The sequence below is a fragment of the Sinocyclocheilus rhinocerous genome, unplaced genomic scaffold (assembly GCF_001515625.1).
Source record: "Sinocyclocheilus rhinocerous isolate Xijiao unplaced genomic scaffold, SAMN03320098_v1.1 scaffold1107, whole genome shotgun sequence".
In the NCBI taxonomy this organism is placed as follows: Eukaryota; Metazoa; Chordata; class Actinopteri; order Cypriniformes; family Cyprinidae; genus Sinocyclocheilus; species Sinocyclocheilus rhinocerous.
In genome coordinates, this window is record NW_015647084.1 from 363,035 (window position 1) to 376,659 (window position 13,625).

The 13,625-nt window shown below is 35.1% G+C and overlaps 1 protein-coding gene across 1 annotated transcript in view; it reads left to right on the plus strand.

Moving 5' to 3' along the window:
- Positions 1-13,625, plus strand: part of LOC107708735 (contactin-4-like) — a 96,175-nt gene that overhangs the window by 56,481 nt on the left and 26,069 nt on the right. The window contains exons 3-10 of the mRNA XM_016513035.1: positions 2,436-2,562; positions 3,221-3,390; positions 5,147-5,242; positions 8,640-8,843; positions 10,104-10,283; positions 10,856-10,998; positions 11,169-11,298; positions 12,332-12,482. Coding sequence (XP_016368521.1) covers positions 2,436-2,562; positions 3,221-3,390; positions 5,147-5,242; positions 8,640-8,843; positions 10,104-10,283; positions 10,856-10,998; positions 11,169-11,298; positions 12,332-12,482 — 1,201 coding nt within the window. The remainder of the gene's footprint in view (positions 1-2,435; positions 2,563-3,220; positions 3,391-5,146; positions 5,243-8,639; positions 8,844-10,103; positions 10,284-10,855; positions 10,999-11,168; positions 11,299-12,331; positions 12,483-13,625) is intronic.

Consider the following 13,625-nt stretch of genomic DNA (forward strand, 5'->3'; position numbering starts at 1 on the left):
GCCTGTGACCCACCACTTTGAGTTGAAGACCAATGTTTTACAGAGTATTAAAAGTTATTGGCATAACTTTAGAAATGCACTAAAACTTTCCATGTTCATAATCAGACCCTGTCAGCAGTGAAGTGTTTCAAAAATCTTTAAAATTTCCCATAAAAAAGTGCTTATTCTCCAATGATTCATGCAACTCTCAGCACATACTGCAGCGCTGTAAGGAAGAGGCCGTCTGAAGAGGCAGGTGCCCTATTTAAATGAACCAGTGTCCCCCACTCAGTGCCAGTGCTCGAGTTATTGCCGTTGTTGTGCTACAGTAACTATGCCAACTCAAATGGGCATTTGCATTCAAGCCACAGGTGCTCTTTTGATTGCACAGCTTGTTATTCAGAAAGCTTAGCTGGAGAGAAGGAAGTGCAGAGGCCAGACAGCCTCAGATGGAAGGGCAGCAGCTATTCAGTGCGGAGGACCTGAGGAGACCAAACCCACATGTCTAACAACCTGCCATATCTCAGCTTTGAAGGCAGATTGTTGTCTTTTTTTATTTTCAGTCACAGTGCTGATGAAACATTGTCAAACTGTGCGATAATTAACTGCAGTAAATTTCCTGTCAGTGTAGAAGTTGATTAGATCTCTTGAAGATAATTGATAGTAGCGTCAGGAAATAAATAAATCCTATGTAGCCTAGACATATTCAGAAATAATTCTCATTTATGAAAATAGGTTATATCGAGGGAAAGAATAATGGTGATCTACCAAAAGTCAAATGGTTATTTAACGTTCAGATACTGAATATGAATGTAGTTAATATTTAAACAATGAATGGATCTATAAGGATGTGGTTATTATAATAATAAGCATAGGAAGTTATTAAACTAGGTTGGCTGCCCTCATTTGAAAGAATCCCTGCTGGAAATTTGATTCTTTGTAAGTGTAAGTAAATTATTAAAACCTTTAATAGCATTACAGTAATATTATGATTAGAAATAAAATGTACAAATTCATTTACACAACAATTTCACAGTGGAATACACAGTGGGACAGTCATTCTTGTCGAACCAATTCAATTCAAATGAACTTATGACATTATTATTATCACAGCTGAAAACAGTTATGTTGCAAAAGAACAGCATTAATTTGAATTTTTTGTAACAACATAACATTTTTTGTCTTTACTATCACTTTGATAAATGTAATGCATCCTTGCTGAATGAAAGTATTAATTCCTTTTAAAAAGCATACTGACAACAAACTGTTGAACAGTAGTGCATATTAGGAGTGGACATTGTGATTATATTTAATGTTTACATAAAAATAAACATATTCCAACAGCAGATCATCATTCATTACCCTCGCTAATTAACTATACACTGTTAAAAAAAAAAATCCATAAAAATAGGGCACAATGTACTGTATTAATATGAAGGAATTTCATTACAGGTGTTTTTCCTGTATTTTGAATTTTGAAATGAATTGCGTTGTGTTTTAGCATTAATGGAAATGTCCGTAAAATTACTGGATAATGTCCTGGCAGAAAATGACCAGTACATTTTCCTTTTTTTTTCTTTCTCCAGTGTACTTGGAATGAACAGTCCTGCTTGAGAACTCTAGATGCTTCCATTGTATTACATTCTTCCCTGTTGTAAATTCCATAAAGGGTTAGGGGCAAAATCATCCATGACAAAAAGTGATGGGGACGTGTCCCCTCCGCAAATGACAGCTAAATGTGGACTACTGTAAATGTACTACTCCTCGGTCTAAATGCTTCATTAATTCCTGTCGTTCAAAGGACACACAAAAGGGAAAGTGAAAAAAGGTAGCATCTCCCACAGCGTGAGGAGACAGGGGCCTCACCCCAGGAAAACACGCCCGGACACTTCCATTAGCTTGATGATGTGGTAGGGTAATTTTTTTTTGTCCTCGTCAAGGTTAGGGACCTGTAAAAATTAATTTCATTCACTCAAAGAGAACAGGGAAAAATTACAGGTGAGTTTTATTGAGGAAGGAAAAATATACAGTAGAAAGCACAATTCCTTTCTCTGTGAAGAGGCAGACATGTTTCTGAGAGCTTGTTTATTCATTTAAGAAATGATACATTTCACTAGAGTAATTACCACAACATGGGGTAATTAGGGAGGTGGATTGGTGTCTTGGCAGCAGTCAACCGAAACAACAGACTGCCATGCGTGTTACGGGCCTGCCAAAAGGAGGACGTCATGTTGGTGCGGTTTCTGTTACAAGAGGGGAAATGAAAGCTGTTCCTCTGGCACGTGTTTATGTTGCAGATCTAATGAGCTCATTGTGGGAAGTTGCTGAAAATAAATGAATAGCACACATTAGACATAATGTAGACCTGATGTGTTCACACCTGTTTTACGATCTAGATTCATGTTCCAGATTGTGGATTTTGAGCTTTTTGAAAGTCGTCTTGTTCTTTCTTCTAGAGAGGATTATTCGACATGGCCCAGTGTTCACCCAAGAGCCCAGTGACAGTGTTTTCCCTTTAAGCACAGAGGACAACAAGATATTTATTAACTGCAAAGCCAAGGGAAGTCCAGCACCACATTACAAGTATGACTATTTTCCTCAAATGAAAATATAGTTTTTTTTTTGTTTTGTTAAACAAAAAAAAATGTTGTTTAACAAAACAAATTTATGCCTGGAATTAAACAAAAGTTTAAGAATTAAAAAAAAAGTTTGAATGAAACATTAAATTTGAACATCATATTTTGAAGATTCTGCATTTGTGACAAATTGACATTGACGAAACATTTTGTCACTAGTGTCAGCCTTTTGAACAGTGTTATTTTAATATTATTAATGTACTACTATAGTATTTATTAAAAATGTGAGGGTTTTTTATTTTTATTTTAATTTTAGCTTTAGTTATTTTGTTGTGTGTTTGTTTATATATATTAGTCATTTTAATACTTTGTATTTCAGTGATTTGCCAAGGCTACCAACTTGGCCAACTAATTTATTTTTATTTTATTTATTTTTTTAGGTTTTTATCTACAATTTATATTTTATTTAAGTTCTATTTAAAATTAGCACATTTTTTCTTTTCGTTTTTTTTGTGTGATAACATTGCTGCTTTTGGATTCATTGTATACTGTATTTTATTCTTGATTTAAATAATGTCTTCGAATTACACAGAAAATATTTGTTTTTAATTCTTAAATTTCTTATCATCATTACCCCATGCTCACTCCACCTATTTCATATTTAGGTGGAAATTCAACAGGAAAGATCTTGATATTGACATGGACTACAGCCTTGTTGAGGGAAACCTTTTGATCAATAACCCTCAGGCAACTAAACACGGTGGTGTTTACCAGTGTATCGCCACTAATGCATTTGGAACCATCCTGAGCCGAGAGGCTAAAGTGGAGTTTGCATGTAAGTGCAAATTATACTGTATGTTTTGTATTTGTGAATTAATTTGAAAATAGCACCTGACAGTCTCTTCTGCACTTGATTACTATTACTTTGACTATACTGTCTTTATATATGCATCCTTTGGAAGCTTAAATGCATAATATGTAAAATACTATCTTTCATATGGTCCATTAGTGGGTAAGATATACTTTCATCCCTAGATGTAGCAGGCTTTTAAACTGAAAACTATATTTTCCTATCTGGAAGATCCCATCAGGAGATGTCCAATGGTGCCATCTAAAATGCAGCCTGTCGTGAAAAATTAAAAAAAGGTCTTAAATCAAAAGATAATCATAATAACACAATAACACTGCCTCGTTCATATTGTGTGTACATACGAAAAAAAAAAAAAAAACATTGTTCATTCGAAATTTCACATGTAGATGTGTCTTTTCAGGTCTTGAGTGATGCAGGAAATAATTGTAGGACTAATTGGTGGCGCTTCACTGGCAAAATTGGCATTTACAGAGCGGGAAGAAGCATTTTCCCAATGATTTACCTCCTCACATAGCCATCAGTTCTGAAGTCTTGAAGAATACATTTTTATTTCTTGATTTATAATGAGGAAAGCTTTTCATTGTTTTTATTTTGTTTTATGATTTTTGTCTTTTTCCTGTTTATGCATTTAGCAAACACTTATCCAAAGCATCTCATATTGCATACAAGATATACAGGGAATTGAAGCCTTTACCAAGCATGTTGTACTTTGCTGTTAGCCATATTTTATGACCACATATTTTATTGTTCAAGGGCACATTTTACCTTTGTTGGATCTCTAGAATATAGATCTGACAATATGTAATTATGTAATTAACACAGTTTCCCTGACAACCACATATATATATATGTGTGTGGTTTTTTTTTATGTGATTGTGAAAGTTTTGTCGGCCTTTTGTCCATGTGATAAAGTCTTGTAATTGTGAGTGAACCTGCTGTAACGCAAGACAAATTTCAGACCTTGTCTGACAATAAAGTTGTATCGTATCATATCGTATCGTATATCTTAAGTGTTTGTTTTTTTTTACCCCACTTGCAAATTCTCACTAAATTTTAATATTTTGTGCAGTGTGTCTTTTATTTACACAGAACACAGCTCATTTCACACAGGCATACATTCATGAGGCTGGAGAGCTGATATTTGAATAAACCACAGCTTTAGCCCAGTCTGGGATGTCATTTTTGCCTGTCCCTTCCTGGGCTGTAGAGTGGCATTTCTAAAGGTCCCTGCTCTGTGAGTCGTCTGTTGCACATCAGAGCGATGACTGTGCCTTTAATGAAAAGTAATGGCGATCCTATTATTTTGTTTTCGCAGATCCTTGTAATTGTGAGTGAACCTGCTGTAACGCAAGACAAATTTCAGACCTTGTCTGACAATAAAGTTGTATCGTATCATATCGTATCGTATATCTTAAGTGTTTGTTTTTTTTTACCCCACTTGCAAATTCTCACTAAATTTTAATATTTTGTGCAGTGTGTCTTTTATTTACACAGAACACAGCTCATTTCACACAGGCATACATTCATGAGGCTGGAGAGCTGATATTTGAATAAACCACAGCTTTAGCCCAGTCTGGGATGTCATTTTTGCCTGTCCCTTCCTGGGCTGTAGAGTGGCATTTCTAAAGGTCCCTGCTCTGTGAGTCGTCTGTTGCACATCAGAGCGATGACTGTGCCTTTAATGAAAAGTAATGGCGATCCTATTATTTTGTTTTCGCAGATCTGCAGAATTTCAGCAGCAAGGCCAGAAGTCCAGTATTAGTGAGAGAAGGACAGGCTGTTGTGCTCCTGTGCGGTCCGCCGCCCCACTTTGGAGGTACATTTTATTGTATTCTGTATGAATTTTAATGTTATTTATTACGTGCATTAGGATTTTTTAATCATAAAAAGCAAGAGTGACAATTGTTCGCAAAATCTGTTGACCTCTTTCCGCAGCACATTTTTAAAAATCAATTTAAGCTTTGTGTATAGCCTGTGGAATAATGCTAAGCAACTCCAAGGTCAGGAATTCTCTTCAAGTGGCAAACCTATCTCTCCACTCTGCTCACTTAGTATGTATAGTACATGCTGGTTCAGAATGTATCTTAATCATCTCAAATTGTGAGCAAATCAAGCTTTCAAATGACATTCTTGCATTCATGCACCAACCTCTTGGCATTTAGCTTCCCCTCCTCCTTCTTAATGGCACTTGTGCCCTTGTGGTCATTTGGAAAGGTTATTTTCTTAAGCCATGGCCTTCTGTTGAAAGGTAATAATGGCATGTGGTGGTTGGTTTAAAGCGACGTGCCTCTTTATCCCCCGGTCCAGCTGTGCACCTATTCTGTGTCTGTGTACAGCTGATTAGCAGCCTCTCAAAGAGCCACGCACAGATGCGCCAGAGGTGCAATTTCATGCCACCGCACCGCCGTTTTCTCATTCTGCCACATTTCCAGTCAAATCAATGGTCTTAAGTGACCCACACCTTCCCCGCTCCCCGCAGCCACCCTCCACCATATTTTCTATGTTCCATCCCTCCTTCTCCCATCACACCACCCTTGACTCTTTGCCACACTCTGTAATCCGAGGCTCTTTCATATGGATAATGCTTCATGGGAATGAATACAATGGCTCGATACCGCAGCTCAGCCCTTGAAGGGGTTTTTTTTTTTCACGGGGTGAAACCATGGAGGTCTATATAATACCTGGGAAGAGATGTGTGCAGTTTGAAATCTGAGATAATTATATATATTTATTCTCATAATTATATATATTTTATGGATAAATATTTAGCAAATATATATACAGTATATATATATATATATATATATATATGTATGTATGTATGTATGTATGTATGTATATATTGTACATTAGTAAATATATAGTGTATAAATATTTAGTGTGTGTATACACACGCACACACACACACACACACACACACACACACACAGGTTTGTTTTTGTGAATTGTGGGGACATTCCATAGGCGTAATGGTTTTTATACTGTACAAACTGTATGTGCTATTGGCCTACACCTAACCCTACCCCTTACAGGAAAATTTGTGCATTTTTACTTTCTCAAAAAAACTCACTCTGTATGATTTATAAGCGTTTTGAAAAATGGGGACATGGGGTAATGTCCTCATAAGTCACCTTCTCCTATGTCATACCCATGTCATTATACAAATTTGTGTCCTCATATGTCACAAAAACGCGCACACACACACACACACACACACAGGTTTGTTTTTGTGAATTGTGGGGACATTCCATAAGCGTAATGGTTTTTATACTGTACAAACTGTATGTGCTATTGCCCTACACCGTATGATTTATAAGCGTTTTGAAAAATGGGGACATGGGGTAATTTCTATAATATATATATATTACCGTTCAAATGTTTAGAGTCAAAAATATTATTTTATGCTCACAGAGGCTGCATTAATTTGATCTAAAAAGAGCAAAACTGTAATATTGTGAAATATTATTACAATTTAAAATTATTTAAAATAACTAATAGTTTTCTATTGTAATACATTCTAAAATGTACTTACTTTTTTAGAATTCTTTGATGAACAGAAAATTCAAAAAAACAGCAGTTATTTAAAATAGGCATATTTTGTAACTAATAATTAATAATAATTAATTAATTAAAGTATTGTTTCTTATTTCTTTCTTTGTCAAAAAAAAGAAAAGAAAAAAATTACTGACCCCTAAAATTTTATGTGTGTGTATATACTGTATATTACATTTCGTGTGATTTTTTTTTTTTTTTTTTTTTTTTCGTCATATTGCACAATAAGAGGTAATTTTGGTTGATTCTTACTTTAGTATTATTTTGATGTTAAACTACTGTTGGTTGTTTTCTAGACAAGTTGGAGCACTGAACTGAACCTTGTGAATTTTAGAGACAGCTCTCCATTACTGCACAGTAACTGCTACCTAAAGTAAAAATCACCTCTTTTTACTCATAAATAGCCGTGTTCATTGGTCTACTCTGTCACATGGTTTCAGATTATAGTGGCTGTGAATTTGTTTCCTATGAGACCAAAAGCCTTGAGCACAGTGCCCAGTAATGACGAGAGGTCCCTCACCTTGTCACCACTCCATTTATGATGGTTTTAATTCACCTTTTTCTGTCTTGAAGCCAAATGGTTCTTTTTCCTCGGTGCTGTACACTCTTAGATATGCTGTTTGAACCTTAAATAGCCCTTATCAATCCACTTTTCAGCCACTATAACCCCCTTTCTGCTCTCTAATAAACGCTGTTTAATTTGATACTTTCATACTTCATTTCATACCACAGGCATTGCTGTGCAGGCTTCCTGTATTCCTGTCTCATTAAGAAAGAGTGAGAGGTGATATGAACGAATAGAAATAGAAGAAAAATTATGAAGACTATTACAAAATGAACTGTTAAAAAGACTGTTAAAAAAAATTTAAATCGAAAACCCATTCATTTGCTTTGTGTTGATTATAAAACAAATTTGCTGTAAATATATTATTCTAATTACAATAAGCACAAACTTTGACTTTTCTTCTTTATTTATTCATGTAGATGATTTGATTTCAATATTTATTTTTATAAAGAACCAAAGTGTTGGACATTTTGTGGTGGAAAATGTAAAGTTGTTTTAATGGCTTTGTTTTGACAGTATAAGGGTTACTTTAGAGAAATATGCCATATGCCAGCATAATACAAATGCGCATATTTTGCCTTTATGAAAATAAATAGGGTGTAGTTTGTCAAAATGAATGATTTAATTATTTATTTTGTCTTAAAACTTGTTCTCAAACTGTTTCTATAGCATCAGAATGCTTTTCATACACAGCCTCATTTGTAATATTTCTGTCACACTTTATGATCTTACATTGTAATGTTGTGTTTATTTGTAATCATGAAGAGTAAATGCAGATTTTGTCGAGTTGTTTGCAGAGCCAGAATATGCCTTTTTCATGGAACAATATTAGTTTTCAGCTCCTGTTGCTTGTATTGTTTTAACCTTGTTATATATAAACTCCTTTCCCACAGCTGAGCTCTAACAAGCTGAGAACATACGCATCTAAATTTCATCCACAAATTTAATAAAAAAAAATATATATATATTTTAAAACAGTTTTCAAATTTTCTATTTCATAATGCATCAAGCTATACACTTAGTAGGGCATGCAACATGTTGACTATATATCTGAGTTGGCAAAAAAATTACTGTCATCTGACCATTTTCTCCTCAGAAATCAGATACTCCTGGATATTTAATGGCCGCCCCAGCATTGTTGTTGGGGACAACCGACGATTTGTGTCCCAGAGGACTGGAAACTTGTATATTGCAAAAGTTGAGATGTCAGACGTGGGCAACTACACATGTGTGGTAAGGAATGTGATGACCAATACGACCGTCTACAGTTCCCCAACCCCAGTGGTGCTACGTCGGGACGGTGAGTAGCCTGGAGGAACTGCTAACAGTGATGAATCAGTAGATTTGAGCATGACGGTGTTTGCTTTGCTGCCACTTAGAGACATAGCATTTGTGTATTCATAGTCTCTGAGCCGTGCTCAGCCAACTGTGTGTGTGTGTGTGTGTGAGAGAGAGAGAGAGAAGGAGAAAATATTCTGCATTAAGGAAGAAGACTTCAACCCTCACACACACACACACACACACACATATACCCTGGGAGGCTCAACATCACCAGTCATTAGTGTCTGTTTAATATTCACACAGACAAGGTATATTAAGTAAGGCGGAGAGGTTTTGAATATCTTGAGTTAATGTGAATATTGAATATTTTTATCTATGAATATTTTGGGCACTGCTGTACTACTTTACTAATTCGTATTTCTTACTTTTTCTTGCGTTTGATCTACATTCCCTGCTGAAAAGACCATTTTAGGCCAGCATAAATTTACATGATTTTCTAGTTGGTGCAGGTTGACCAGCATAGCCAAAACCATCATGATCTTTTGTTTTTTTTTCTTTTCATTATAATTTGTTTATTTATATTTTTTATTATATTTTTATATATATATATATATTTTTTTTTTAAGAATTCACAACTTACCTAATGTAAGCACTGTTTTCATGTTATGTTATGTCATGTTATGTTATGCTATATGTTTTATATTTTTGATACATGTTTAAATTAATATGTTTTTCATAATGTATTTTTTAAATATAAGTTTGGTCTGTTAAAGTTTTGTATTATTATTTTTGACATTACCATTAAATAACATGTATTGTGCACTGAAATTATTTTTTAAATATATGTGACCCTGGACCACAAAGCCAGTCATAAGGGTCAATTTTTCGAAATTGAGATTTATACATCATATGAAAGCTGATATGATTAATACTTATCCATTAATGTATGATTTGTTAGGATAGGACAATATTTGGCCGAGATACAACTATTTGAAAATCTGAGGGTGCAAAAATATTGAGAAAATTGCCTTTAAAGTTGTCCAAATTAAGTTCTTAGCCATGCATAATACTAATAAAAAATTAAGTTTTAATATATTTACAGTAGGAAATTTACAAAATATATTCATGGAACATGATCTTTACTTAATATCCTAATGATTTTTTGGCATAAAAGAAAAATCTATAATTTTGACCCATAGAATCATGTTAAGCCTCCATATATCATCTTTGCACAGTGTGATACTAATATGGTCTCTTTTCTTGACTTTTCTCAGTCCAGTGCCTTCTATTTCCTGGAAGAGAGCGGACGGAAGCCCCTTCCCAGGAAAAATGAAGATAAATCACTCAAATGGTGTCCTAGAGATCCCATATTTCCGTCCAGAGGATTCTGGACTTTATGAATGTGTGGCCGAAAACTCCAAAGGACGTAGTATTGCAAAAGGACGTCTTGTATTTCAAAGTAAGGTCCAATACTGACTTAAGTGTACATAGCCAATGGTCAAATTACTGACTGGATGATAATTAGCCCTTTTTGGAAATATTTAGACAGCTGTGTCCAAAAAACTGTGTGCAGAGTATTTTTCACAGTGTTAAAAGACCTTTCTTTATCTCTCCTATCCATGCAGTGTTTTGCCGGCCATCACGATTACCGCAGGAGAATCAATAAGAGAAATTTAAATTTTTAATGAGTCAGATAACAGATCACATAGCAACCTGTGGTAAATAATAAATAATGAAAGAATAGATTTTATTGTCAATTGTCAAGGCAAGACTAATTAGAATGGCTATAGCAGGCGTTGTTTAGTCTTCCCAGAGAGCCCACAATATATGCACTGCTACTGTGCACTTTTACAAGATGGGAAGAATCATCTCGAATGAATGTGCACAGAGTAACCGCATTTTTTGGTGGTTTATAAAACACAATGCTTTCATCATTGTTGCAATGCATTTCAAGAGAGAAAGTTCAGAGAGTCAGACGTAGGATGCAGACCTCTGCATTTGTATTATAGTAGTTCATTGCTGTTCACACAGATGTGGAACACCTGCAGTGGTCGCAGACTCTGTATGACGCAAACATGGCTATTGAGTCTGATCTTCACTGGGAGTGCAAGGCTAATGGAAAACCTCAACCTGTTTACCGATGGCTCAAGAATGGACAGCCTTTGGTCTCTCAGGTGATAATACTAACTGCCAGAATAACACCCCTCAGCCCATTTTACTAAGTACTAAGACTTAAAATATGCTGATTGTGTGTACATGTTGAAATGTTTGTATGTTGAAATATTATATGTCTAGGTTATTAGTGGTGCTCGCAATCTGTCCTGACAGTTTTGTTTATGCTCAGGACAGAATTTGTGTTGATGGTGGCGGGTTAACCATCTCCAACATAAACCTGATGGATTCTGGGATGTATCAGTGTTTGGCAGAGAATGATAACGGAGTCATATATGCAAGTGCTGAGCTCAAAGTTGTGGGTAAGCATCTTTCCATGTTATCAAAGAACCAGTATTTCCACATGAAAATATCAAGGATTTTTAAAATTGTGATTTTCAGACCTGGAAAAGTCTTGGAAATTAATAGAATTTGGTACTGTATGAACATATGAAAAGTTATTTTCTGCTCTAAATTATATTTAATCGGCTTCATATATCTGAGAATGCAAATGGAAAACCACCACAGAAAACTCAATAAAATAGGAATGATTTTTAAAATCATAATGGTAATCAAGAAAGTAGTAATGCACAGAAATTTCATCAACCGAAAATATTTGGCCGAAAATGAACCCGATCATCTCTTCTTTTTTACTACTAGTTAAAACATGAAATAAACAGAAGGTATGTTGAAATAAACAGTACAACTTATTGAAATATGTTATGTCTTATGTAATCACTCAATCAGTGTTTCAACCGTGGAAAGATGTCAATAACACAGCTTGTAAACATTACACTTACCTCAGGCAAGCCATTCAATTTCCATAACCTCGTAAGACAGCTAGAAAAAATAACACGTTTTGCTAAATATATGCAAAAATCCTTATATTTTACTTAAGCTGTGAGTGATATATTCATTGTTTAATATATGTTTGAATAAAGCTATTATGACTTTTTTTTATTACAGGCACTGTTTAAATGTTTTTATGTTTCAACAATGAACTGGAGTAGAAACATAATTATATAATTAAAAAGTTGATATAAAAACGTTTGTGCTTTATGTGCAATTTAAATGTTTATATACAACTTTTTTTATTTGAGTGCTGATTATTAAATAAATGCAGTTAATTGATTATTAAACTTTATTTTCAATTTCGGTTTTTGGCTATATGAAAACTTTAATTTTGGTTTCATGTTTTGATTTAAAAAAATAATAATAATTTCAGTGCATCACTAAAAAGTCATGAAAATAAATTGGTTAGATGTGTGGGAACACTGGTATTCAGTATTTCTAATAGTGAAATATGTCAGCTAAAATCATATCTGAGCCAAACACCCTGAATCCCTTGTCTTTCAGCCTCTCCTCCAGACTTCTCAAAAAACCCAGTGAAGAAGACCACGCTGATCCAGAGAGGTGGGGAAGCTATCATCGAATGCCGGCCGCACGCATCCCCCAGAGCTTCCTACTCTTGGAGGAGAGGCAACGAGTTCCTAAAAGACAGCAAGAGGTACGGGTCAGCAGACCGGTCGCTAATGAAAGGTGCGAAATGAGCCGCTTGCACTCCTGTCGTCCCCTGAGCCTTTGGGTTTGTTTGCACTGCAGTAGTGCAGGGTTCTGGTGAAGAGTCTTAAGGCATGTTCACACAGGGCACTTTCTTGCATCCATCTGCATGGTTTTATGCCATAATATCCTTTTTCCAACAAGCAATGTGGATTATGTTTCCATTTATATAATTTATGTACTGATAAACACAGACATTGAAACCTCTCCTTTCCCCATGTTGGGTGGAATAGAGGGTATATCTACAGTGCACAAGCATTGTAGGATTTTTTTTTTTTTTTTTTTTGGTAGTGTTTGTAGGTTATTTTTATTCAGTGTTAAAAGATATATAATACCATTCAAATGTGTTGGGGCAGTAAGAGTTGAATTTAATATTGTGATGTTTTTTTTTTTTTTACAATTTAAAATAACTGTTAAAAGCTGAATGTTCATCGATCTTCAAAAATCATTCTAACATGCTGATTTGGTACTCAGCAACATTTCTTCTTCTTGAAGTTTTAAAATCAAAGTCAAAATCATGCTGATAAATGAAAAGAAATTTAAATGCTTACATTGAATCTAGTTGTGCTCAATTATATGTTTCAGATAAAACCATCAGCTGTGAGGTGGAAAAATAATGCAAAATAATTTTATCATTTTATAATGGGAAAGCATTTTTCAACTTCCTGTTTCCTACTTTCTCTCCCTCAGCGGTCATTATTTGCAAAGCATCAGCCCACTACTGTGTGATGTTTTTCTATATTTTTATTCAAACATAATTGCCTTTTTTTTGTCCATACTGAACACAGTTGCTAAGCCACAGATGTTGCACATTCAAAACCAACAACATCCTTCCTGATGGCACTTTTCACACAAGAGTGAGTGCCTACTGGAACACTAATTAATACACCCCTGGTTCTGCCTCTCTCCTGTGGGGTTTCAATGGGACAGAATCGTTCTAGCATGGCCATGTCAGAACAGGTGGCAGGAGGGACGCGTGTATGATCTCCAGTAATGGATGGGGATGGAGTGATAACCAATGGGAGCTCGCGCTGTGCACTGTGGTCCATCTGGACCTGAGGGAGAACACACATGCCATGACTCACTGATG